Source organism: Bufo bufo, chromosome 1 (assembly GCF_905171765.1).
Source record: "Bufo bufo chromosome 1, aBufBuf1.1, whole genome shotgun sequence".
In the NCBI taxonomy this organism is placed as follows: Eukaryota; Metazoa; Chordata; class Amphibia; order Anura; family Bufonidae; genus Bufo; species Bufo bufo.
The window spans coordinates 423,103,442-423,130,287 of NC_053389.1; the positions used below are offsets into that span (position 1 = coordinate 423,103,442).

The 26,846-nt window shown below is 43.0% G+C and overlaps 1 protein-coding gene across 5 annotated transcripts in view; it reads right to left on the reverse strand.

The window, feature by feature from the left end:
- Positions 1-26,846, reverse strand: part of SH3TC2 (SH3 domain and tetratricopeptide repeats 2) — a 114,489-nt gene that overhangs the window by 76,262 nt on the left and 11,381 nt on the right. For 2 of the 5 annotated variants that reach the window (XM_040406406.1, XM_040406398.1), the window contains exons 1-4: positions 24,245-24,311; positions 23,663-23,788; positions 7,746-7,835; positions 62-189 (exon numbers count right to left, since the gene is read on the reverse strand). In XM_040406406.1, the coding sequence (XP_040262340.1) occupies positions 62-189; positions 7,746-7,835; positions 23,663-23,788; positions 24,245-24,269 (369 nt within the window). In that variant the 5' untranslated portion in view covers positions 24,270-24,311. Of the gene's footprint in view, positions 1-61; positions 190-7,745; positions 7,836-12,415; positions 12,734-23,662; positions 23,789-24,244; positions 24,312-26,846 lie in introns of those variants that run through there. The other 3 variants (XM_040406420.1, XM_040406413.1, XM_040406426.1) reach the window with 3 other exon arrangements.

Consider the following 26,846-nt stretch of genomic DNA (forward strand, 5'->3'; position numbering starts at 1 on the left):
CATGTAAGAGTTAAAACTGATCCGGCACCATGAATGCATAACGTACACAATAGAAGTCTACCTTGAATAGCAGCAGCATTTCCTTGTTGTCATTTTCGAGAGCCCAGAGAGTCTTCCTAGCTGCCTCCTGCAGAGTGACATTAGGGCCCAGGGTGGAACGTCGCAGGATGGAAAAGGACAAGGAGATTTCTGTAGAAAACAGGAAGGGCAGAAACAGGAGAGGAAACGAGCAGCGTTTACTTGGTAACTGTGCTATGACCAAATACCTGGAGATCTAATAAAATACAGACAGACCCCACACCAGTTATACCATCGCCCTACCATCTGCTCACACAAATTCATAAAGAGGTCACTAGACCAGAGAGCTTGCAATCTATTCCGTCCATACAATGTTAGCTCACTGAATTAAAATTAAATAGGTCACCAGGGATAAACTACAAATAAGCAAAAAATCAGTTTTTCTAAAGCAAAAATAGTCACTTATTCAACACAGGCCATATGTGAAGATTATGGGGGTCATCTACTAAACATGTACCAGTTTTTTTCAAGCGTGCAAAGGTCACTAATTTTTTTTTTCCGAGTTTTACACCACTCTTGCCACCTTATTAGTAGAAGGAGAGGAGTCACCACCGTTGGACACATTTTACTGTCATTTATGTCAGAAAATTGGCACAAATAATGACTGAAATCGATGCCAGCTCCGAGCTGATGAACAGATATCACAGATGTGACAGTTTTATTAAAAAGAGGACCTGTCACCACTCCTGACATGCCTGCTTTAATAGCTTCATGCATTCATCATGTAATCATTCTGGAGCATTTATTCTATGGCTCCAGTTGGGGGGGTGTCCCTGCACAGTCTGAGACCAGCAGCACTGATTGGATAGAGTCAGACTGTGCAGGAAGACACCCTCAACTGGTTACCTCCCCTCTGTACCCTTACTGCAGACTGCTAGCAATTCATTCATAACTTCTAGTAGAAATAATAAAGGAATGACACAACATAGAGCCATAAGGATAGAGGCTCCAGAATGGTATTGAATTAATAGCCTGTCCGTTCATCCACAGCTACCACATGTGTACATGTATCAGGAACAGTTTACATTGCATCTACGTGATTTTCCATTGGCAGAAAAGAGGCATCAATTATAGGGGTCTGGTGCACAAAAGACATTACCAACAGCACTATTTGCCAGCAGAAACATATGTAGGCGGCAGTGTCACTACCAGAGCTTTGGGACGTTCTCACAGCTCTGTTTCTCCACCCCTGTGATGATGTCACTACTAGAGCTGGGAGGAGTTCTCACTGCTCTGTTTACTTTTGGTTTCCTTCCTCCCAGCTGTTCCTCATGCGTTTGATTTCCCTCTCTTTATATCACCCCTCCTCCTATTGTATGGCGTGGATTATAGTTCTCATTCCAGTTGTAGCTCTTGCTTTAGTATCTTCACTTGTAGCTATCAGTTCACTGGACCTGTGTTCTGCTGCAGCAAGCACTCCGGATATTGCCAGCTGTCCTTGGATCCGTCTTCTCTGCGGCTGCAACACCTTCAGCTAAGTGTACAGACATTGTTGTGTACCTGATTATTTTCTGACTGGATCTGAGGTGGCCACGGTTCCCTCCATATACTGAGTAGGGCACCGGTGGCCGTGCCCCTTCCACTATTGTAGGGGTTACAGTGGTCATCAGTCTTAGGTACGTGGGCATGCCTCGTTCCGCCATTTGGATCCGGGCATGTGCTTTAGAAGCATAGGGAGAGCTTTGAGGGTCTGACAGGGGTCACCCTTTATCCTCCCTAGTTTGGGTCCGGTCAGTAGCTCTTTTACTGTGTATACTATTGTTGCTCACATACAGCCGTGACAGGCAGTACAGGAAGACATTACTAGTGTGTAGAGGCATTACTGTGAAAAGGAGCCCAAAGAGAAGCACCATTACTGTTTGGTGGCACAAAAGGGGGCACTTTAACTGTGAGAGGTACTGAGAGGAGCACTATTAATGTGTCTGGCCTAAAGGGGCTTTAAAACTGTTTAGGAGGCACTAGTAATGTTTAGGGGTACTATTATTGTGTGGTGTATAAATGGGTGGTACAATTACTTATCTTTCGGTCCTAGCAATACCACTGAGGCCTGCACATCCAAGTGACAAACTGGTGGGGGACAAGGTCCAAAATCTGTCCTGGGGCCAACAGAACTTTAGTTATTCCCCTGACTGTAGAGTACAGTCAGGACTGGCGCAAGGATTTTTGCCACCCTAGGCAAAAGTTAATTTTGTCGCCCCCTTGACTCCGCCTATTGACCACGCCCCTTTTTTTCGCCCACCTATTTATACAGACTGTACCCTTCATTGTGGTAAGGCCACGTTTTCTCCCTCCAGCTACATACTATGTCATCCACAGATCCCCCACAAGTGTCATCCACAGATCCCCCACAAGTGTCATCCACAGATCCCCCACAAGTGTCATCCACAGATCCCCCACAAGTGTCATCCACAGATCCCCCACAAGTGTCATCCACAGATCCCCCATAAATGTCATCCACAGATCCCCTCCCCGCCCAGCGCCACCTCCTAGCTAATTTATTCACTTAACTTGCCTCTGTGTAATCTCGCACAGGCGCACTGGCAGAGGCATCGTCGAACGAGGTGCGCTGGAAGACGGCGCATGCGCACTTCGCTCGACGGGGCCTCTGCCAGTCCGCCTGTGAGAGATTACACAGAGGAAAGTTAAGTGAATAAATTAGCTAGGAGGCGGCGCTGCGGGCCGGCGCCTCCAGCAAGAGTGCGCTCTACGCGGTGGCCTACCTTGCTCATGGGTGGCGCCGGCCCGGAGTACAGTCCCAAATGTATGGCACAATGCTGTATGTACGGTAATTACATACGGGAAAATTTGCCATAGGTTTCTGAGGTAATGTTTGCCCCCTTTGACCATAGACAGCCATGGACATTTTCCATAGAATTCAAAAAAAATTCAGGCACTGCAGATCCCCAAACCATGAAGTTCTTTTCATCTTTTAGACACCTGACTATCAAACTTTATTTTCTGCGGCCCAGATAGCCACTTTAGTGCAGATATAGTGCAGCAAGCTTTACACATGCATATGACATTTCTAAGCTGCTTCTTGCTATTGTTACTAGGGAAACAGAAGTATTGTAAAAGAAAATCTTCTTTTCTGCCGCATATATTTTAAAGGGAAAATATGCTTTTGTTACAATTCCAGATTCTGAAGCAACATAAAGGGGGAGATTTATTAAAACTAGTGCAAAGGAAAGCTGTCTTAGTTTCCCATAGGAACAAATCAGATTCATCCTTTCATTTTCTAAAGGAGATCTGAAAAATGAAAGGTGGAATCTGATTGGTTGTTATGGGCAACTAAGGCAGTTTTCCTTTACATTAGCCTTGATAAATCTCCCCCACAGTGTCTATTTTGCTTTACTGTTTTTCTAGTTACACAATGGATTTTTCTCCATTCAGTCATTTTTTTCCACTCATTCAGCTGGTTTCCAATTGCCAGAGAGCAGTACATTATAACATCTATTAGGTTACATGTCTGAAAGGAGACTACAGACAAATTGCTGTCTGTTTTCAATGGAAGAATTTTGAATTCACTTTAAGCTAGGTGACATGTATTCAGAGATATCTATTACTGGCTTCTTTAACCCTAAGGACCCGTTCACATGGCGTCTTTTTCTGTCAAAATTCTGCCGGTTGTGAATTAAGGCCGCAACCACTCCAAGTAGAGACATCTCTCCTTGGTACAGTGTCTGGACAGATGCCGCTGGATGTCACAGCAGCTGTCATCTCACACTCAGGGGCATTGCTACAGGGGGTGCAGAGGTAGTAGTTGCCTGAGGGCGCCCAAATACCCTTGTGCCACATAAGAAGACACTGGTATTGTAGAAAGTGCATGCTGGCCAAGTTACACCTCTGACTGGAGGGAAGGGGTTAGGTCAAGAATTTGGCATGGGGGAAAGTGCCTGTTCAATTTTTGCCTCAGGCAGCACGATTGCGATGTGCTTCCCTGCCCCTGGCCACAAAGCATTGAGAGAAGGCGGGGCCCAAGCGGAACTCTTGCACTAGGGCCCATGAGCCTTTAGCTACGCCACTGCTCGCAGTTTAGCTCTGTGCAAAGGGACTAAACCACAAGAAGGTTCCACAGCATTCAAAGTGAAACACTGCAGCAGAAACCGTGTCAGTTTCCACTGCGGAATATTTTGCAGTGGCAAATCTGCTGTGTGAATGGGCCCTTAGTGATTAGCTGAGGTAAGAAAGTTACAGGCAGCCAGTGCAGAGATAATGCAGTATTACAAAATGCCCATTCAAATGTCCTGAAGAGTCTGTCAGATGGTAAAGAAGCTTTTTGCATTGGCAGTCTGGAGCAGATACCCACATTTTATGATGCCCCTATGCCCTATGGAAACTAGTCCCAAGAGGCTATCCTAGAAATATCTAACATCCAATCATGCAGAAAAGGCTGGGTTTAGCTGAGACTATTCACATTTTTCCAATTCATTCAATATTATGCACAAAAATATTTGATTTAGGGTACTTTCACGCTTGCGTTTTTCTTTTCCGGCATAGAGTTCTGTCACAGGGGCTCTATACCGGAAAAGAACTGATCAGGTATATCCCCATGCATTCTGAATGGAGAGTAATCCGTTCAGGATGCATCAGGATGTCTTCAGTTCAGTCATTTTGACTGATCAGGCAAAAGAGAAAACCGCAGCATGCTACGGTTTTACCTCCGGCAAAAAAAACTAAAGACTTGCCTGAATTCCGGCATTTTTCCCCATAGGAATCTATTAGCGCCGCATTCAGAATACCGGAATGCCGGATCCGTCCTTCCGGCCTGCGCATGCGCAGACCGGTAAAAATGTGAAAAAATGTACAAGACGGATCCGTCTGTCCTCATGACAAGCAGAGAGACGGATCCGTCCTTGCAATGCATTTGTGAGACGGATCCGAATCCAGATCCGTCTCACAAATGCTTTCAGTCAGTGGCAGATCGGCGGATCCGGCGGGCATTTCCGAAAGTAGCCTAAGATAGGAACAGAATATATACACATTACACTCTCACATTATCAAAATGATCTCAGAATTCCCATAATGTCATTTGCCTTCCAACCAGCATTAAAAAGCAGTATATTCCTCTCACCAATCCCCTGGAGTTTCCATGACAATGCTTCCCTGGTTCCCAGCAGACTCTGATCACCCAGTTCCAGCAAAGATCTTGTAACTGGCTGCATTGGTCACATGTCCACATTGCATATCATTGCTGGGGGCTATAATAGGAGACCACTGGGGACAAGAAAGTATTGCCTTGGGACTGGCAGGCAATTGGTAAAGTGATTCAATTATTAGCCACACCTATACATGTTGCTGCAGATCCGCAATCTGGATCAATCCTCACAACCCTAGGTTTTGATTGCAGGTTTCTTCTTCCCCATTAAGAAAGCATTCACACGACCGTGTTGGTTTTGCGGTCTGCAAATCACGGATCCGTGTGTTCGTATGTCTTCAGTTATCTTTCCTTTTCCGTTCCGTAAGTCCGTATAATACGGACGTGGTGATTCCGTGTGTCATCCGTTTTTCACGGTCCGCAAAAAACTGAAATGGGGTTTCCTAGAATGTTTTCAGTCCAGGGATCCGCAAAACACGGATGACATACGGATGCATTTCCGTGTGCTATCCGTTTTTTACTGACCCAATGACTTTCTATGGGGCCACGGACCGCAATTTGCGGCCAAGTTAGGACATGTTCTAAAATAAAAGGAACGGACAGCACACGGATGACAATTTTTGCGGACCCATAGAAATGAATGGGTCCGTGCATTGTCCGCAAAAATTGCAGAACGGACGCGGAATGGACACGGAAGAAAAACACGGTCGTGTGAATGCTTCCTAAATCCAATGGGGAAATCTGCAACAATTTCATGACCAACATTAACATTCTGCAGATTAGAAAATCTGCACCCCGGGTCAGTTTCCTCATCGAAATTTTGTTACATTCTCATCCACTGTATTCTGCTGCTGATGTTTCCAGCTCACATCCACTATAACATTCTGCTGAATTTTTGTCATGTGTGAACTCTCCCTAAGGATACAGGCCCATGGGAAAGATGTGCTGCTGATTTTCTGCAGAGAATTAACATGTCTAAAATCTGCAGTGTTTATAGTAACGACAGGACACAGTGTGCTGTCTGCATTTTTTGCGGACCCATTGAAATGAATGGGTCTATATCCTGTCCACAAGAAAAACGGAACGGACATGGAAACAAAATACGTTCGTGTGCATGAGGCCTTATGCTAAAGATTTTGCAATGTATAGGGTGAATTTCAAGGCAATTATGCAGCAAAATCTGTTCCTAATTTGCAATCTTCATTGTTCATTTAGCAGTGAATGTATTTGTATCTTTGTTTATATATGTATATATATATTGTGGCAATGTGAATAGTGATGGGTGCAGTAAAGTCCCGGGGAAGCATGAAAAAGGGGTGTTGTTTGCACCAGGAATGTGTCACCAAGAGGCCCAGCCGTGGTGGAGTAAAGGCCCTAGATATAGGTGGCCACCAAGTTAGTTGGTGGACACCAAGACAGTTAGCTTAGCTGGCTCCAGCTAGTCCGGGGCGGGCTTTTACTGGGAACAGGCAATGTGTTGGGTGGGTGCCTGTTCCCCATGCTCCAGTCCCCGATTTTGGAATATGCCCATGTCCAGGGATGGTATTTAATCCTGTTGCTGGACTTGGGTGTGGCTCCCAGTCTGGGGAAGGAGACAGAGTTTTTGTGAAACACAGTCCTGCTGGAGGCTCTGGAAGAGTGGTCTCAGCTGGGCTGGCTGAGGGGCCACGGGGGCTAGGTGCTAGCCGGAATGTTGGGGGACGCCGTGACGCTTGGGCACAAGTGGTCACAAGGCCGGAGTCAGGAGGACTACTGGGCCACACTCCCCATAAAGGCACTGGACTTTAGACCGTGTGTGAATGGTGCTCTGTACAGCCAGGAGGCTGATGGACATTGGGCTGGGAAAGCCGCATGTTATGACATTGTGTGTGAACAGTGCTTTAGGGGAGTCAGGTTATGTTATGTTTAGTTAGAGCCCAGTCCGGCAGGTGTTTATTTTGTATCATTTATGTTTGTTTTGCTGAGGTGTCAAATAAAGCAATGTTTGGACCTGAAACTTGGTGTCTAGCAAAGATACTTGTGTGAATGACCCCCGGAGAAAAGCTAACCCCCACAATATATATATAAACCTTTGAATACTTTTTTACTTTCATAGTGTTGATCAATCTACAGCAAATTAATTACTCAAAACAAGAAAATTGTAGAGAAAACTAACTTGAAACGATGCAATAACGCATCATATAAAGTGCATATACTCTTTACAAATTAGCATGCATTAACAGTTTAAGATTTAGAAGGGTCAGTATATGTAGTAGTAGTTCTTATTAGAAATTATTTGAGATAAATAAGAACTCTCCAGATGGATTTATCTACTGGATAACTTTGTCTTCATAATTTAGTTATTGGTGTCCAGTCACTTACCTGTAGTCCATATACAACAGAGTTTTTGCCAGAGTACTAGACCTACATTTATTAAATTATATTCCCTTACATGCCCATACATTAAAGTGAGTTTACTGTAATTTTCCATTAAAGGTTATAGCATTGTTGCTCACATCTTACAATGTTTAAGCAACACAGAGCCTTCACAGACTCTTTTGAAGAACATGTCTGGTTTTACACCAGGTATTACCAGTGATATATCCTTCTCCCACTCCCAAGGAGATAGTTTCCTTCCCCAGTGGGGTCTCCTCAGCCACTAGCTCTGAATCCTCCAGGTCATCTATGGAGACAGAACGTTACAAAATGTATAAGTGCTTAGAATTAAGCATGGTGTCTGCAAATCTATCTAAAAGGAGGCCATAGTATGCATTATAGATAAATTAGATTTGCATATTATTTTAATTGCTTGCTTCATCTTTAGCATTAAAGGAGTTGTGCAACGGTTGGATCACAAGAGGTTAAAAATAAAAAAAAAGCCTTACTCACCCTTACCAATCCCCTGTCGTTGCTGTTCCGACGCTGCTCTGATCCCCACTGTTCTCAATTTCTGGTCTCGCCTCAACACACTGAAAAAACCAGAATAGTCCTGCATAGTCAATCACTGGCTGAGGTGGTTATGGCCAATAACTGGCTGAGGAGGCCTTTCCTGGAATTTCCAGTGTGTTGAGCTAGGACCATATCAGTACTAGAATGGCAGTGAAAGGGGATAAGTGAGGGTGAGTATTTTATTGAATCCCTTGTAAAACATATTTGAATTAATACTGCTTTAAACAGTGGTTCATTTCTAGTGGTACTCTTTACAAATATGAGGGGACTGAGAAAATTAGTCAATCAACAATGAAAAATGATGGTAGGCCTTGCAATGATAACTCTTAGAATAGTCTACTAACTCTTAGAATAGACTACAGACTTGAAAATTAAAAGCTATGCACACTTTCAGACAGAATATTTTTTTTTATTACCCACATAAATTCTATAATAAAAAGCAAATCCCCCTTTTAATAGGCTTTCATTAATTTTCTCCTCTCCATGGTGACAGACAGAAACTGTCAGTGCAGTTCACTGTGTCACTGGCTACTGCATGCGCTCTCACGTACTGGCTGCAGGCTAGCCTCTATATATGCTGGTTTCTTTGGCCTTCTAGTGTGTGAGCTGTGGCCTGTAAATACTCCCCGTGTCTGCACCACAGTGCAGTTCCTGACACTGTTGCCGTGCAGGCTGGCTGCAGGTTCTCTTGCGTACTGGCTGCAGACTTCTTCCCGTGTATGCTGGTTGCTTGGGAATGCATGCTGGCTGCAGCTTTTTGGGTGTGAAAGGTGGCCTGTGTATGTGGATACTCTTTTCCTTTTTTCTCTCTGGTTCGTTTGGGGTTAACGTTCCCTGTTCTTTCTGGGTGTGTTAGCTAGGTGGTCAGATTACCTTGTTATCCTGCTATATGATCCAGTGTGCTGTGGGTTTAGGGGTCAGTCTGTCTCCAGCCTTGCTGGGTGCAGGAGCTGTGCACCTGACCTGGAGACATTCCATCTTCCCTGTCTGTGTGGTCACCTAGTGAGACATCAAAGTCACCTTGCTGGGTTCCATGTTTTGGGGTGCAGCTGTCTGTTCCACCATGGACGAACTCCACATGGAGAACAGGCATCTGCAAGTCTGGTTCTATGTCTTATGTGCAGCTGTCTGCTGGCCCATGGACTATCTCCCCATGGGCAGGCATGGGATTCAGCTGGTTCCCTCCGGTTCTCTAGATCTGGTTGTTAAAATTACAGCTGGATCGGAGAACCGTGTTACCGGCTGAATCCCGATCCAGTGCTGCAGGAGATGAGCGCTTGTATTGTGGAAGCGCTCATCTCTCTACATTCATATGTATCACCGTCGTCAGGATGGCGATGCAGATGAACACTGCAGCAGGGCAAGGGGGAGGCGTCTCCCTTCCCTGTTCCTCTGATAGGCTGCAGACACTAGGCAGAAATAGGCCTGCATCCCACCGCTGACAGCGTGGAGGTAAGTGTTTTTTTTTGTTTTGTTTTCTGTGGCACGCTGGGGGCATTGTTGGCACATGGAGGACACTATGGAGGTATCTACTGGGGGCATGGCTGGCACATGGGGGACACTATGGGGGTATCTACTAGGGTCATTGCTGACATATGGGGGACACTATGTGGGCATCTACTGGGGCATTACTGGCACATGGGGGACACTATGGGGGCATCTACTGGCACATCCTTGGGGACACTATGGGGGACTTCTACTGGAGACATTGCTGGCACATGGGGGACACTATGGGGGCATCTACTGGGGGCATTGCTGGCACATGGGGGCATCTACTGGGGGCATTGCTGGCACATGGGGGACACTGTGGGGGCATTACTGGCACATCATGGGGTCACTATGGGGCCATCTTATACTGGCACATTATGGGGACACTATGGTGTTGGAGGGGGGGAGAACACTATGGGGGCATATTATATAGGCACATTCTGAGGGCACGAAGAAGGGGCATTTATACTGGCACATTCTGGGGGACACTATGGGGGAATCTTATACTGGCACATTATGGGGGCACTATGGAGAAGAGGAGCACTACTAGGGACATTATATAGGGGTATTTTATACTTGCACACATTATGGGGGCACTATGGGGACATTAGCTCAACTGGGGGCACTGAGGGAATTTTTTTGTACTGGCACACAGAATGGGAGCATTTTTGAACTAGTGCATGTTATTATTATTTATTATTATTATTATTATTATTATTATTATTATTATTATTATTATTATTATTATTATTGAAGGTGGCAGATGAGTTGTTAAGAAGGTAGGAGGATGATAGAAAAGTAGGAACTTAAGATGTCTTTTGTCAAACTGCAGAGACGAGAGATGGGTGAAAAATCATCATGGCGGTCTGGTCTCAACGGAGAAGATGAAGAAAGAGAAGGTCTGCATCAGAGGAGAAGTCACTTGATGTAAGAGGTATGTGGTGCTGTATTCTCGATAGCACAGAATATAATATGTATGCAAATATGTATTAAGTGCTATGTACAAATGTGTATAAAATGTATATGGTGTAGGTAAATCTACGGTAAGTGTAGCCTAGGTGTCATTTATATACTGTATGGTGTATATTGTATATGTGATTATGTGAGTGTAGTGTCTATATAGTCTGTTTATGTATGCATACCTCCCAACCATCCCAGATCTGGCATAACTACTGTGTGGGGGGCACAATGGAGACTAAGCAGGGTTAGGACATGTACAGATAGACATTGGGAGAAGTTAGAGGTGTGGGCCAGGGCTGTAAAAAAAAATCACGCGACACTGATAGTTTAGCTCCTTAGGCTTTTTAAAAGTTTTGTGGTATGTGTGTGTAGTGTATACATGATGTATTTATGTATGTGTACCATGTATATGGTGTATTTATGTGTGTTGCATATTTATGGTGTATGTATATGTAAACACGTATCGTGACGCTGCGTATCTGTCTTTTGTGCAGCTGTCTGTTCGCCCATGGACTAACTCCGCATGGGGAACAGGTATCTGCTAGTCTGGTTCTATGCCTTGTGTACAGCTACTGTATGTCTGTTGGCCCATGGACTAAATCCGCATGGAGAACAGGCATCTGCTAGTCCGCTTCTATGTCTTGTATGCAGCTCTGTCTGTTGACCCATGGACTAAATCCACATGAGGAACTGGCATCTGGTAGTCTGTTTCTATCTTTTGTGTGCAGCTGTCTGTTCATCCATGGACTAACTCTGCATGGGGAACAGCCATCTGCTAGTCTGGTTCTATGTCTTGTGTGCAGCTCTGTCTGTTGGCCCATGAACTAACTCCGCATGGGGAACAGGCATCTGCTAGTCTGAGTCTATGCCTTCGGTGAGAGGTCTTCTAGGTTCTCCGGAGGGAGGACATCTAGTCTGTGTGCAGCTCTGCCTGTGACCGCCATGTGTCGTTCCGCATGAGGTCCAGCCCAGGCATCTACTTGTCTGCCTGTTTGGGCAGCTCTGCCTGTGACTGCCATGTGTCATTCCGCATGTGGTCCAGGCATCTGCTTGAGTTCTGGTTCCCATTGTCTTGTCTGAACTGTGTCCTGTGTGGTTGTTTGGGTTCCAGTCCTTGTCTGTGTGGACCACTGGTGCTTGCACCATCAGTCTCCACAGGTAAGTGGCCAAGTGCACCAGGACCATCCTGGAGGTGCAACCAGTAAGCCCTCAGCTAAGTCCATCCCCACCATCCGGGGCTCTGTCAAGAACGGGCCTAACTGAGTCTCTGCCCTCTGGATTTGGCCCCAAGTCAAACTGGAGCACTTGGTTCAGTGGTATTACCTGCCATTGGTCCCTTACCTACTGGTCCATTTTACTGTCGTGTCTTGATCTCTGTGTATAAAGTATTTGTCTTGGTCCTTGCCTTGTTTATCTCTGCTTGCTTTGGTGTGTTATGCCTGAGAGATGTTCTAGGGGTCAGTAGGACCCTTGCTAGAACATGACAGAAACAAGTTCTGTGCAGTGTAATCCAGTAGTATTATACTTTTTCCATGTGTCCCCTACTTTGTATTATGGTACATGTGGTAGATCAACCAGAATATAAGGATAGAGAATAGGGAATATGATTCCAGGGTTAGACAATGCAGAGTTTGTTGTCTGTTACCATGGAGAAACATAGTCAGCACAGAAGGTGCAGATACAAAATGGTAAAACATTGTAATGAAGACTTAGTGCAAAGCTGCTTCATTTTTATTTTGATTCTTTTTTTAATAAAAAATATTTGAGATGGTGCACATAGCCTTTAAAAGGGGTCGCTCACTCTTTGCTTTTTTCAGACCCCAGTGTCCCCAGTGTGGCTGGACCTGCAGTGGTGAGCATACATACTTGATTTCCAACACTGGGTTCCAACCCCCCATCGCAGGTCCCGGGTCTTCTCACATCATCCTGTTTGCCGCTGGTCACGTGGCTGCTGCAACCAAAAAAATGGCTGCAGTGGTGATGAGGAGATGAGCGCTTGTATTGATACCCATGTATCACATAATCCATGCCCGAGTGGGAGTGTTGGAGCCGGAACCCAGTGGTGGAGATCAGGTAAGTATGTCCACCACCGAAGGGTTAGCCATACAGGGGAGGGTCTGAAAAAAAAGCACATCAAAGGTGAAGAACCTCTTTAAAGTACTTTTGTCACCAGATGTTTTCTAATTCCCTCCTGTATTTATAGTGAAGAAGGTGATGAAGTGAGAGGGAAAATCTTCTTTATGAATCTTCAGATCTCAATGAGCTAAAGGTGCTTTTGAGTGTCAAAGAAGAAGGTGCTCCTTTCCTACTCCTTAAATTTTTTACTTAAACATATGCAGCCACTAAGACTTTACTCCTTCACAGTGCTACACATACTTGACTAAAAACAGGAGCAGGGGCTAAGAAGTACCCCCATTGCTACACATACTTGAGTAAAATCATGAGCAAGGACTATGAAGCAGCTTTCTCTTCAGGGTTTCACATATTTGAGTAACTTCATGTGTAGTGACTAGAAAGTTTTTCCCTCTTCACTAGTCTACTTGACCAGTGAGCAAGAACTAGGAGTATCTGAGCGAGGTGACAGATTTACTGAAATGATGACATATTGACTATTTGTGAAAATGACTATTCCAATATGAGTCAAAGTTGCATCTATTGATTATAATGATTTATGAATTGCAGAAGTTAAAAAGTAGGTTTAATACAATTTCATATACTGATTTGTAGCTACAGCTACATTATCTTGCATAATATCCTAACAATGTCTACTAAATGTAGAAGTGCAGACACTAAAAAGACCTCAAGAACACAATACATTTTCTGGTAACAATAAATGTCATACTGTAAACATCATTCAAGCAGATACTATTTGCACTTCATCTTTGTACAGTATACAAAAAAGGTCCTGGAAAGAACCTGTTCTGCCCCTTGTTCTATACCGCTTACATGGTGCTAGTTCTTGGCTGTACGTCATCTCCAGAAAAATAAACGGAAACTATTTTTGGTGCTTTGACCTGGAATTATCTGTTAGCCTCAAAGATAACAAATAAAAAGTTGCTTTGATAACAATATGATATGGCAGATGTCCTCATACACATTAGCTCCATTGAATGGGGCTAAAGCTGTGGGTAGACCCACAACATTCAAACTGCAAAACCACAGCAGAAACACGAGGGTCAGCTGCAGGAGGGCATTGCATTGATTAATGTTGTGTAATGCTCTATTTGAGTCACTACAGGGGGGTGGTCTCACTGAAAAAGCTAAGAGAGACTGGTTGCTGTGTTAAAAGTCCAAACCACAGCCTAGTATGGACAGCTTTAGGAGAATCTTTTTAATTATTGCATTCCATTCATATATGGATACAATTATATTTCTTTTCAGTTGCTCTTTATTAAAAGTTTTCAACAGGCTTTCTTCTACAGATTTCAGTTTTAGAGTATCTGCAGACTATTGTTTTATGCTTTACACTGAATCAGTCCGAGAGCTGCTCTGTTGGCTTGATCTGAGCCCTCATCTCTGAACTCCTGGCAGCTCATAAACTCTCATTGAAGCTAAATTGTTATCAAACTGATAAGAATTTATCTAAATTATTTATGAGCTGTCAGGAACGTACAGCTAGAACAAAAAATCCAACCAACAGAGCAGTTCTCTAATGGATTAAGTGTGAAACAGAGAGTTTGCTAGTCTGCAACTGAAAGCTGTAAAAAAAAAGACTAAGGGGGGGGTTCACATCAGCGTTATGGATTCCGTTTTTGTTTTCCATTATAACATAGTTATAACGGAAAATAACGGAATCCATAAGACGGAAGTCAAAACGGAAGCCTTTAAGAGGCATTCCGTTTTGATCCATCATGATAGAAGTCTATGGGAAACAGATCCGTCCGGTTCCCGTTAATCAAGATGGAAAACAAAGTCCTGACGACAGGACACCAGACGGATCAGTTATGATTCCCATAGACTTCTATTATGACAGAAAGCAAAACGGTATGCCTTTTAAAGGCTTCCGTTTTGCATTCCGTCATAATACAAGTCTATGGGCAGCATAACGGATCCGTCCTGGTTTCCGTTATGCAGGACTGGACTCCTACATAATGGAAACCAGGACGGATTCATTATGCTGCCTATAGACTTGTATTATAAAGGATCAAAACAGAATGCCTCTTAAAGGCTTCCGTTTTGACTTTCGTCTTATGGACTCTGTTATTTTATGTTATAACGGCAAACAAAAACTGAATCCATAACTGTGATGTGAACCCACCCTAACTAGTCCAAAATGAGTAGAATGCAACAATCAAAAGAAATTACACCAAAGATTTCCATAGCCTTTAAAGAGTTAGGGCATGAAGTAGGATACATGGAGTGACTTAAAGAGGACCTAAGTATCATGATATATACAGCGGCGCCTAGGGATCTCACTGCACTTACTATTATCCCTGGGCGCCGCTCCGTTCTCCTGCTATGCCCTCCGGTATCTTCGGTCACTTGGTTATAGTAGGCAGAGACTTAGTGGACTTGTTTATAGTAGGAGGAGACTGCCCTCGTTCTCCTGGGCGTTTTCTTCTCCCAGGCTGTAGCGCTAGCCAATCGCAGCGCAGAGCTCACAGCCTGGGAGGTTTTTTCTCCCAGGCTGTGAGCTCTGCGCTGCAATTGGCCAGCACTACAGCCTAGGAGAAGGAGACGCCCAGGAGAACAAGGGCAGTCTCCTCCTACTATAACCAAGTGACCGAACATACCGGAGGACATAGCAGGAGAATGGAGCGGCGCCCAGGGATAATAGTAAGTGCTGTGAGATCCCTGGGTGCCGCTGTACAGATCATGATACTTAGTTCACAATGTTTGGACCGATGAAAGGTCCTCTTTAAAAAAATATATATCCAGAAAACCATCATTTTTTAAATGAAATATATTCACATATAGGCTACTAATATGTGATTAAAGATTGATGGAAGTATTCCGTTAAAATCCACTGAGTAAAAGCAATGTAAATTAACAATTAAAATGAGTTAGCATTTATTTGAAGGGGGGGAGGCGATGCTGGTTTATGGTCAGTCTACCAACCATCATCTGGTTTATTTCCTGCTTCCTCCAAAGTATGCATAGTGTGATATCATCTGCATATATTACTATGACTTTATCAATATTTAAACCTTAGAAAAAACACTATAAGGCCTCTTGCACACGAACGTGTGCGCCCCGTTGCCGTATTGCGGACCGCATTTGCGGATCTGCAATACACGGGTGCCGTTCTGTGGGCATTCCGCATCACGGATGCGGACCCATTCACTTCAATAGGTCCTCAAATCCGGAGTTTCGGAATGGTGCGGAACGGAAGCACGGAATGGAACCCTACGCAAGCACTACGGAGTGCTTCCGTGGGGTTTCTTCCCGTACTTCCGTTCCGCAAAAAGATAGAACATGTCCTATCTTTTTGCGGAACAGCCAGATCGCGGACCCATTAAGGTGAATGGGTCCGCAATCCGCTGCGGCTGCCCCACGGACTGTGCTCGTGCATTGTGGCCCGGGGGGGACCACGGGGCGCACATGTTCCTGTGCAAGAGGCCTAATACAAAGGATCAAAGAATGGGCCAGATTATGACATCACTGTGTGCACACTATATATATATATATATATATACATACAGTACAGACCAAAAGTTTGGACACACCTTCTCATTCAAAGAGTTTTCTTTATTTTCATGACTATGAAGGCATCAAAACTATGAATTAACACATGTGGAATTATATACATAACAAACAAGTGTGAAACAACTGAAAATATGTCATATTCTAGGTTCTTCAAAGTAGCCACCTTTTGCTTTGATTACTGCTTTGCACACTCTTGGCATTCTCTTGATGAGCTTCAAGAGGTAGTCACCTGAAATGGTCTTCCAACAGTCTTGAAGGAGTTCCCAGAGATGCTTAGCACTTGTTGGCCCTTTTGCCTTCACTCTGCGGTCCAGCTCACCCCAAACCATCTCGATTGGGTTCAGGTCCGGTGACTGTGGAAGCCAGGTCATCTGGCGCAGCACCCCATCACTCTCCTTCATGGTCAAATAGCCCTTACTTTCAAAGTTTTCCCAATTTTTCGGCTGACTGACTGACCTTCATTTCTTAAAGTAATGATGGCCACTCGTTTTTCTTTACTTAGCTGCTTTTTTCTTGCCATAATACAAATTCTATTCAGTAGGACTATCAGCTGTGTATCCACCTGACTTCTCCTCAACGCCACTGATGGTCCCAACCCCATTTATAAGGCAAGAAATCCCACTTATTAAACCTGACAGGGCACACCTGTGAAGTGAAAACCATTTCAGGGGACTACCTCTTGAAGCTCATCAAGAGAATGCCAAGAGTGTGCAAAGCAGTAATCAAAGCAAAAGGTGGCTACTTTGAAGAACCTAGAATATGACATATTTTCAGTTGTTTCCCACTTGTTTGTTATGTATATAATTCCACATGTGTTAATTCATAGTTTTGATGCCTTTAGTGTGAATCTACAATTTTCATAGTCATGAAAATAAAGAAAACTCTTTGAATGAGAAGGTGTGTCCAAACTTTTGGTCTGTACTGTGTATATATATATATATATATATACATACATACATACATACATACATATAACATATATATGTATCACCCATACCACAAAAAGGAAATCCTCAAGACTTGAACTGTTAAGTTCCTCAAGAAAATCTTTCTGGATAAACTGTACATTTCAGCATACATATCTGCATACATCACTGTAAGGAGGACAAGGAAGGTGGCGAAAGGCTGGGATGAATACACAAGACTGATAAACTGTGTATTTTTCTAATAGCCTTATGTGTCCCCCAACTATGATGTTATTAAATGCTGTATACTAAAAATAAACTAAAATGAGAAGAAAACCACAAAACCGTTTGTGAAAGCATCCGGAAACAAGACGAATAGCCATTTACCAGATATAAACTAATATGGGCATGTACTAGTAAAGCAGCTACTGGGACGATCGTCACAACACGGTCCAGAGTGGTGATCCCAATGAGATCCCCACATGCAGTGATGTACCAGAAGAAAAAAGCAGGATAGATCGGGACCCTGATCCTCAGAAGTTAAAACATGGTGGTTTATTTGTTAAAAGCATATACACTAAAATCATTGTGTTTCGAAGGGGGTTCTCATTCTTTATCAAATACATGTGAAGAAGGGGAACCCCATTCGAAACGCATTACACAAGGATTTTATGTATATGCTTTTAAAACATAAACCACAGTGTTTTAACTCCTGAGGATCTGCTTTTTTCTTCTGGTATACCTTATCTTGTCTTATTTCTTGTACAGGATAATAGGAGAACAAACTGCCACCTCAACTCAACCATAGCTTCCTTTTTCCAACAATTTCATGCCTTCTTTTTTTTGCAAACTACAAGACATGCTTACCTGGTAACTACATCATGCATGCTTGAAAGAAGAATAAAGCACTGTATATTAATAACAGTTTTTGGTATATTTAATCATCATAGCAAGAGTTTCTGTAGTTCACATTTCATTAGGACGTTCCATACTCTGTGTTAAATATATGCAGTCACAGAACCTTGCTCGAATTTTCCCCTAGTTGAGTGCAAATAGTATTAAAGGGATTGTCCAGCCTTGAAGCCAACCTCCCCTGGGATCTTCCCTTGTCCCCCTGAACATAAAAAATCTCACTCACCTGTCTGCAGTCCCGCAGCTGCTTCATTCCCAGCCGGTTCCAGTCCCCACAGGACCAGGAAGCAGCTTGATCCCATGACCACTGCGGCCAATCACAGGCCTCAGTGGTCACAGCAGCTTGGATGTTACATCACAGAAGTGATGAGGTTAGAAACAAGCTTTAGTTCTTTGCATTTCATCATTGTTATCTTCCACGTCACAAACTGGGTTGCCAACCATCCTGAAATTTCTGGACAATCCGTAAAAATTGGTAACTTTTTCCTTAAAAAAAATAGGCGTGTCCGTGAAAAAAATAGGCGTGCCCATGATTCTTTTAAGGCTGGTGGTTCTTGACTAGATTATTATGGTGGTAATTATTATCATTTTACAGCTCACAGTAAATGCTGGTGATGAGGTGTTATCAGTAAATTGAGCTATAGACATGGATTACTTCTAATCTTTATCATTCATTATGGTTTTTCAATTTGTCCGTGAAAAATGTTGGCTGTCCGTGATTTTGGGATAAGTTGTAAAGAAAAAAGAAAAATTCTGGTTGACAACCCTGGTCACAGGTGATGTCATGGGGAAACACAGGAAGGATAGGTTTATGTGGAAGCATACCCGGCAAATTTATTGCAGTCATTTCTTCTGCTGTCCCATTCATCTAAATAGAACTTGCCGAAATCCATGCACGGGATGCAGAAACTAACCCATTAATGTAAGGATAGGTTCTTAGGAAATTTCTGCAGCAAATATGCCACATGTGAACATATGTATAGAGATGAGCAAACTTTAGCAAATTTCAATTCAGCTACTTCGCGGAATTTTACAAAAAAAATTGCTTTGTGTCAAATTACTTTGCTAGCACTGCTGCCCATCATTGTACCCCTCGGATGCCTCGTTTATACATGATCGCAGCATCTGAGAGTAATAATACAGTGTAAAATGAAAAGATTTTTTTTTTTTATAATACTTACTGCCTCCATTTGCTCGCAACGGGCCGGCCGCAGCTATCAAGATCTTGCGCAAAATATCGCGGGGCCCGAGAGAACGTTGTCACACCGGCTGCCATGGTGACCTCATATGTCACCATGCACTGGATTTTGGCTGAGAACTTCAATCAAGATGGCAGCGGCTAGGCCGTCGCGAGCAAATGGAGGAGATAAGCATGATTTTTTTTTTTGTTTGTTGTTTACACAAATTCAGGTTAAATCGATGCCACAAAGCACGAGGAAATTCAGCTTTGAATTTATCCTGAAATTTGGATCGAATTCCACTTCGTTGGAATGGATTTGCTCATCTCTACATATGTACCCTAAGGACAACACAGCTAAGGCTTCTTTTACATGGGCACTCATTTAAACAACCTTTCACAAAGGTCAAAGCAAACTGAAAGGCAGATGGATGATGGTAAGTATGATTGTTCATCCTCATTCAGTTTGCATATTGCTGGCACATTCACTTTTCACAAGTTCAGCCAGCTTTTTTATGCCCACACAAAAAGATCTGATTAGCCAGTAAATGCCCATGTTTAGGTCTATGCACATGGCCATTGCCGTTTTTGCAGTACACAAATTGCAGATACCAGCCATGTGCGTTCCACATTTTTCAGAACAGTACGTCCTACCTTCTGTAGAACTGTCCTATACTTGTCTGCAAAATGGCCAAGAATAGGACATTTTCTTCTGTTTTGCAGGGCCGTGGAATGGATATATGGATGCGAACAACACACAGGTGTGCTGTCCACATCTTTTGCGACCCCATTGAGATAAATGGGTCTGCATCTCATGTGGATCGGATACGGACCAAAACTACGGCCGTGTGCATGAGGCCTTACGCTAGGCATCAGTCAGGAACTAACATGGTCTTCTGAATGTGTAAATGGGCCTTCAATCAGGTGAAGATCTTTTCAACCCTGCTGACTGGTCTAGTGTTACTCTGGAAATATCACATCTAAGAGGATACAGATGCTACTTCTCTAAGAAGTCATGTTACTGGAGCTGTAGAGTTTGTCACATGCACCATCATGTTATACCATACCCTGTTAGCAATGCCAATGATATTTACAGTGATGTAGAAGTACAGGCTTCTTCATGTCAAAAGAATGATTCCAACTACATCATCAGCACTCCCATAACATGTGCCATCTAGTGTCTTTTATGTCTTCTTTGTTATGAATTATATTGTCTACTAACAAGACCACAATTAGCTTTCACAGAGGGTATAGTTTAGGTTTTGCTGCCAAAGGACAAAAAAAATTAAGGCTTTGTTCAGAGTGACTGGTGCCAGGTTACATAGTTATATAGTTAGTACATTTGAAAAACCATATATGTCCATTGCATCAAGTTCAACCAAGGGATAGAAATCATGTGGATTCATATAGAGGAAGGTACAAAACCCATAGGCATGAACCAATCTGTCCCTTCTGATTCTAAGTGTCAACATTCAGAAGAATTCGACACATTTCTAGAAGTGTTTCTAGAAGAGTTACTGATATTCAGTTGGAATAATAATCTACTGTAAGACTTTTTGAAGTTGTCTACTGACCAGCATGTCCCCCATTAAATGCCTCTTCTCTAATCATAACGAAGATCCTTCAGGCCCTTTATCAGTTTAGTTGCTCTCACCTTTTTTTAATTGTTACTTTTCTTATATTTCATAGCACTTTTTCTAATTCCAGGGCATCATTTGTATGAACTGGTGCCCAGAATCGAAATGTATATTCCATCTGAGATCAAATTGTTCCTGGTGGCAACATATAAAAATGCTGTGCTATTCTGCTCAAAAATGTATGAAAATCTGACTGACCAGTTCTAAGTTAAAGGGGTTGTCTTACTTCAGCAAATGTCATGTATCATGTAGAGAAGGTTAATACAAGGCACTTTCTAATATATTGTGATTGTCCATATTGCCTCCTTTGCTGGCTTATTTTTCCATCACATTATACATTATATATTCAGGTGCAATCTAGCAGCGATGGCCATGCTTGCATACTATAGTAAAGGTATAGTATGTGCTGGCCTCTCTGGTGGCCGGGACTGCAAAGGTGCTTAGTCCTATAGTGTGCAAGCACGACCACTGCTGGTAGATTACAGGGGGATCATAACCCCTGGATGTACAGTATATAATGTGATTGAAATATAAGCCAGCAAAGGAAGCAATATGGAGAATCACAATACATTAGTAAGTGCCTTGTATTAACTTTCTCTACATGATAAATGCCATTTGCTGAAGTGAGACAAGCCCTTTCATTTAAAATATTACGAATCCGATCCAATACAGAACAGATCTGCCATATCCATCATGGGTCTGATAAAAACTGAGCTTATGACTCACCTACGTGAAAAATGTCTTACTCATCACATCTCTATTTATCCATATCTGAGACAACCCCTTTAAGCTGTGCTTCTGCTGATTATTACACAGAAGTTATAGACTTTATAGACTTCATCTTCAGTGACTTGAGATAATTTATCTTTGTAAGCCTATGAGGCAGATCTATTATATATTATAATACAAATTTTATTAGATACAGCCAGCCTCTTTCAGGTCATATGCTGAATGCCTGTGTTATGGTCAGGGCTACACAGCGACATATGTTGCGCGACATTAAGTCACACGTCAAAAAGGGAACAACTACATTGCAACATGTGTCGTGCGACAGGTCATTCATGTCGCACCCATGTCGCGCAACATTTTTTGTAATGACAGTCAATGGGGTCGACGTGTCATGCTGCGACTGCGACAACCAATCCAACTTGCAACTCGCAGCATGTCGCAGTACGACACCATTGGCTATCATTATAAAACATGTTGCACAACTTTTTGGCAACAAGAAGTCATGTGAAGTCACCGTGTAGCCCTAGCCTATGTCTCATTGAGTCTCTACATACACAAATTTGGCACGAACATATGTTTTACCCCGAAAAACACCAGAATAACCGCATGCGTTTCTGTTGCATTTTTGCCATGTTTATTGTGGCATTTTTTCCAGCGTTGTTTGCAAGTGTGTCCTACCACTAGAGTTTTCTTCATGGCATTTCTCCTCTATAGAGGGGTGAAAATGTCTGAAAACATGCCAAGAGCTACCAAATGAACAAAAATGCAAAGAAAAAAATGTTTCAGTGTCCTGCTTTTAATATTTCCCATGGACATTTAGCTAACATTTAGAGCTGGTGTTTTATAGCAAAAAAAATAGGCACAAGATACCACTAAAAACAAACAATTACAGAAAAACGCGAGCAAAAACCTTTGTGTGAAATCACCCTAAGGCCTCCTGCACATGGCCGTTTTTTCCCCCCGTTTACTGGCCGTTTTTTGCGTTCCATATACGGAACCATTCATTTCAATGGTTCCGCAGAAAAAACGGAATGTACTCCGTATGCATTCGGTTTCCGTATTTCCGTTTTTCCGTTCCGTTTAAAGATAGAACATGTCCTATTATTGCCCTCAAATCACGTTCCGTGGCTCCATTCAAGTCAATGGGTCCGCAAAAAAACAGAACACATACGGAAATGCATCCGTATGTCTTCCGTTTCCGTTCCGTTTTTTGCGGAACCATCTATTGAAAATGTTATGCCCAGCCCAATTTTATCCATGTAATTACTGTATACTGTATATGCCATACGGAAAAACGGAACGGAAAAACGGAACAGAAATGGAAACACAACGGAAACAAAAAACGGAACAACGGATCCGTGAAAAAAGGACCGCAAAACACTGAAAAAGCCATACGGTCGTGTGCAGGAGGGCTAAAGCCTAACTCCACTCAAACACTACAAATATTTATCTAACTGCAATTGACTAGAACAGGGATGCACAACCTGTGGCCCTCCAGCTGTTGTAAAACTACAACTCCCACAATGCCCTTCTGTAGGATGATAGCTGTAGGCTGTCAGGGAATGATGAGAGTTGTAGTTTTACAACAGCTGGAGGGCTGCAGGTTGAGCATGCCTGGACTAGAACATCCTCCTCCCTCCCCCCAGTCTCTCCCTGACTAGCACAATATAGGCTCTCCTGCTCTCAGCTTCCTGGACCCATGTGAGCGCGACATAGTGGGCATATTCAGGGGGTGAACTGCAACCGCACTTAAATTATTTCAGAATTTAAATGGTATTAAGGTATAAACTATTGATTGTAATGTGGTCAAGGAAGGATCTCATTTTTAATGTATACAGTATAGTACACAGTAAATTTTTAACTGCTCAGTTACATTAATACAGCACATGCGCTGTTGGTAGATGTATGTAAATGTGGCAGAAAACTCTTGTTTTGAAATGTACAGTGCCATAGGAGATAGATGTATTAATAATGGTAGTGAACGTGATATGATATAATCAGTGCTATTACTCTAGCTATAACACAGAATACAATCAGAATGTCCACACTGACACTGCACACATTCATCAACCCACTAAATATACAAAAATCCAAGATATTTACTTGCCTGATGCCATCGTTTCCACAGCGGGACATCCTTCTTGTCTGTGAGGACTGCAGCTTTGCCAGTGTGTCCAGCCGGCCAGGAATCCTGAGTCGGTGCTGTCCACAGATCCTCTACCTGCAGAGGACACTGAAGATTGTGGAAAACATTACATGGAATCCTTCAATCAGTCGATACATAGTAACAGTAATGGAATCTCAATCCCCAAGTCATTACAGACATACCCTGAAACAAACAGCTCAGCCTCTTTGTTAGATCTATAGAATGTGTCAGTAGAAGGGTTAAGCTTTGCTGGAGAAAGTGCGTTCCTGAGAATTATTGTCATTTTCTTATCAGCTTGCACTTCTATATCTGTCCCAATTCCCATCTATTTAAGGCTGGTATTTCAAATACATGGGGTGGGGGGATGTCAGTATCCATGGAGATATCTATGTTGAGAAAAGGTGAGCCTTGTTTACTGTAGGAACACGTCAGTAGAAAAAGCGTGGCTGAAAAAATAGAATTACACATGAGAAATAGAGACGTAGAGAGCGGAGGGAGAATCTGGAGAATAAGGAAGAGATGAACAAAAATTCCAGAACACACCACAGGAGCAAACCCAAGTGCACATGGAATCGACGCAGCTCAGAGCCTCCTAGCAGCCTATTCTGAGGGACTCAACAGATTGTGGGAGGAAAAAACGCTAATGGCTATATTTATGCAGGAGAACAATTGTACAGGAAACTGACATCCATGAAGAAAACACTCATGAGATTCATGTTTTTATTTTAGGATTGTCCCTGAGGTTCCTGTTCCCGGGAAGATGCAGGAAAGCCAAGAGGGATTGTATGAAGATGTTCCCTAAACATACAATACACACATGCATGGATTTTACTGCTACATCCGTTCATCACACAGCAAAGTGACAATTTCCAAATTAAACAGTATTCTAAAACATAAAGTTTGTGCCTGAATGTGATATAATCAATAAGGTAAAAAAACACAAGCTATGATGTAATACATAAAGATGGGCGAATCAATTCTAAACTGATTCCAACCTGATTCAACTTGTCTCAAATTTCCCAAAAATTCAAAATGGCAGCCACCACTTTACAGGTCAGAAGACAGAGAAGAAGGCATCTGCCACCAAACAGAAATAATGTGTGGATCAAGTTTAAATTTTAAAAATGCTCCTCCTGCTTTCTATGCCAGCCCCTCCCTCTCCTATTTGATTGACAAAGCCAGGTGAGATGACTACACAGGAACCTGGCCTGTCAATCAAAACGCTGGCAGAGGAATGGTAGGGTCAAGGGTGCACAGAGTGGCTCAGGTCTACCTTCAGTGCAGTCATCTGAGACATTGGTGGCATTTTGCTAGGATATACCACCAATGTCATATAGGTGGTGGTCCTACATGTGGGACCCCCATGTATCTCTAGAGGTGAGTGCCCAAAGTGAAGGAGAGCATACATCATTAGTTCAGATGCGTCAGAATGGTGGGGGGCCATGTAGTGTGCTGTTGTTGACTTTTTTACTTTGGGGGTCCCATTCTAGAGAGAGATGGGGTCCCAGAGTTGAGACCAGCACCTATCATTGGTGGGATATCCTAATTATATGCCTCCAGTGTTTGAGGTGAGACAACCCCTTTAACTGCACATTCAAAGTAGTAGGATTAAAGGTAGTGAAGCATGAAGCAACGGATCAGTATTCTGTCATGTTCCCTCTGCTACCTCACCTGAGGGAAACCTAGGACAGAGAGAAGGACACTAATCTTCAGGATATATCTTATACTGTCTGTCCAGCATGGCCTTTAAGTGGTTCTCAAACATCTGTAAAATGTCTGTTCTCTTGCTCTCTAGTCGTCTTTATATTTAGTTGCTTTTTTGGTAGGTTTCAATCTCAGGGATGAAGGTTCCCTGGACTAGGCCTAGTTCTCAACAGCTCACACAAACATATGCTTAAGGGTCCATTCACACGTCCGCAATTTCGTTACGCATTTTGCAGAACGGAATTGCTGACCCATTCATTTCTGTGCGGCCCAGCTCCGGAAATGCGGACCCTTCCGGGACCACTTCCGAGTCCGCATTTCCGTTCCCGAAAAAAATAGGCATATTCAATTAGTGCGGTCCGCAAAATGCGGGACACACATTGCTGCTGTCCGTGTTTTGTGAATGGAGCCTAAGGCCTGCTCTACAAAGACTCACTAACCAGGAGGCAGGACCAGCCCATTACCCCGAGAACTGCACTAAGATTATTTTCTGTGTATATGCAACATTTGGGATTTACAATGAAGGAAATAGAATACTTTTAAGTTACTTTTAAGTGCTTTGGCAGTAAACCACCACATTGATCCAGTTCACAGTTAGAGCTCATGCACACAATCGCGCCGTGTTTTGCGGTCCACAAATTGCGTATCATCGTGTGTGTTCTGCAGTTTGCGGAACGGAATGGGTATCCCATAATAGAAATGCCTATTCTTGTCAAGAATAGGACATGTTCTATTTATTTATTTTTTTGAGGCCCCACGGAACAGAACAATGGTTGCGGACAGTATCCTTTATCTATATGTCAAATGTGGCTCTTAGGAAGCCACTAACCACATGTACTGATCTATGCCTCTTATCAGATGTAGATATGACTGTGTTTATAGGTGCGGTATGCCAGGTTCAGTTACATAACAAGCCATTTACCTAGAAAGGAATGCTCAGATGTCCTATAAGAAGTACTTTACGACTTCATTCAAAACTGTAAACCTCATTGGGATAATAACAATCAGTTCTAGTCAATAGGACGAGTATCAGTGAACAGAACTGAACTGCAATTTACCTCTGGAAGAGTGGCCAAGTATCTAATATCCTGCCTTAATGCTACGGGAGAAGATACAGTGAGGTCAGCAGATCGGAAGAAGCCAGCTCACTCCAAGAAACGCCACTTAACAATCACTTAAAAACTCAAAAGCAAAGCTAAAAGGCTTTAATGTGATTAACTCTTCAAGATCGGCTTTGTGGAGGACATGGAAACATCAAACTAGAAATGGATATGTCAGAATGTTAGAGATGATGTTAATTCATTCATAGTTCACATGATTTTTTGTGTCTTTTTTTTGTGTTCCAGCTGAACTAACCTGGACACCTGAAGAGTTTCTTCCCCCAGAGGATTCCTAGACAGCAGCCCATTGGTATGAGGGTCTCTTACAGCACAGCAATGAC